At 53.8% G+C, this 1,274-nt stretch overlaps 1 protein-coding gene across 1 annotated transcript in view; it reads right to left on the bottom strand.

The window, feature by feature from the left end:
• The window catches only part of LOC119588232, a 29,402-nt gene that overhangs the window by 3,770 nt on the left and 24,358 nt on the right, over positions 1-1,274 (bottom strand). The window contains exon 7 of the mRNA XM_037936931.1: positions 632-790. Within this exon, the coding sequence (XP_037792859.1) occupies positions 632-790 (159 nt within the window). The remainder of the gene's footprint in view (positions 1-631; positions 791-1,274) is intronic.

Genomic DNA, 1,274 nt, shown 5'->3' with positions numbered 1-1,274 from the left:
TCAAAAATAGAAGGGAAGCTCTTTCTTTGAAGGACGGTGAACTGAGCATAAGTGAAGGGACGGAAAAAAGTGGAAGGAAGTACGGAGGCAGGGACGCAAGTTGAGGGAAGTACGGAGGCGGGGACGCAAGTGGAGGGAAGTAGGGAGAGAGGGACGCAAGTGGAGGGAAGTACGGAGGCGGGGACACAAGTGGAGGGAAGTACGGAGGCGGGGACGCAAGTGGAGGAAAGGAGGGAGAGAGGGACGCAAGTGGAGGGTAGTACGGAGGCAGGGACGCAAGTGGAGGGAAGTACGGAGGCGGGGACGCAAGTGGAGGGAAGTACGGAGGCAGGGACGCAAGTGGAGGGAAGTACGGAGGCGGGGACGCAAGTGGAGGGAAGTAGGGAGAGAGGGACGCAAGTGGAGGGAAGTACGGAGGCGGGGACGCAAGTGGAGGGAAGTACGGAGGCAGGGACGCAAGTGGAGGGAAGCAGGGAGAAGGGGGCGCAAGTGGAGGGAAGGAAGGAAGGAGGAACAGAATAGGTGGCTCAAGGGAATGAGGGCAGAGTGACAAGCGCACAGTACGAAGGAGGAGAAGGAGGGCCAGACGCCCCCCCCCCGGCCGCCACCACCTCAGCCTCACCCTCCTCACCCGGAGACGCGGGGTGGCGGTGATCCATGGCGCGGAGCAGCATCCCCAGCGCCGCCATCAGCAGGAGGCCGATCACGCCCGCGCACACCCGCACCGCCCACCGCTGCAGGTGCCCGCCCTCATTGTCGTCTGGAACCAGCTGCTCATCCTGGCCGTCTTCTGGAAGTCAAAATGATGAAGGGGTGAACGAGGGAAGGTTGATCAACGACAACGAGAAGAATCGAGAGAAATTTAAGGAAGGAGTTGTGAGAGAGGTTGATAAACGATGGTTGAGAGAATAAAGAATAAGTCGAGAAGAGAGAGTAATGAATAATGATTAGAGAAAATGGAGAACAACAAGAGAAGCTGACGTATGACCAACAAGCTAATCAGAAAATATTACGCAAGCAATTATTGATGAATCATGAATTCATTGGGTTGTACAAAGCGCAGCATTTTCTCTGGCGTTAAGAGACACGCAATAATTTCTCGCGCTTCTGCCTTTGCATAAACAAACTTATTCGTTCTTAACATGCATGTAGCCTGTCTCGCGTGCACAATACAAGCGCGTATAAGTAGAAAAGTCATACATGGCCAACAGGGTATCCACTCACACATATTAAGTAGACAAAATTATTAAAGAAAACCTCGGTAGTATATGTCA

This window comes from Penaeus monodon, chromosome 23 (assembly GCF_015228065.2).
Source record: "Penaeus monodon isolate SGIC_2016 chromosome 23, NSTDA_Pmon_1, whole genome shotgun sequence".
Lineage (NCBI taxonomy): Eukaryota > Metazoa > Arthropoda > Malacostraca > Decapoda > Penaeidae > Penaeus > Penaeus monodon.
Note: the sequence above shows the minus strand (reverse complement) of the source record. Positions and strands in the feature narration are given on the sequence as shown.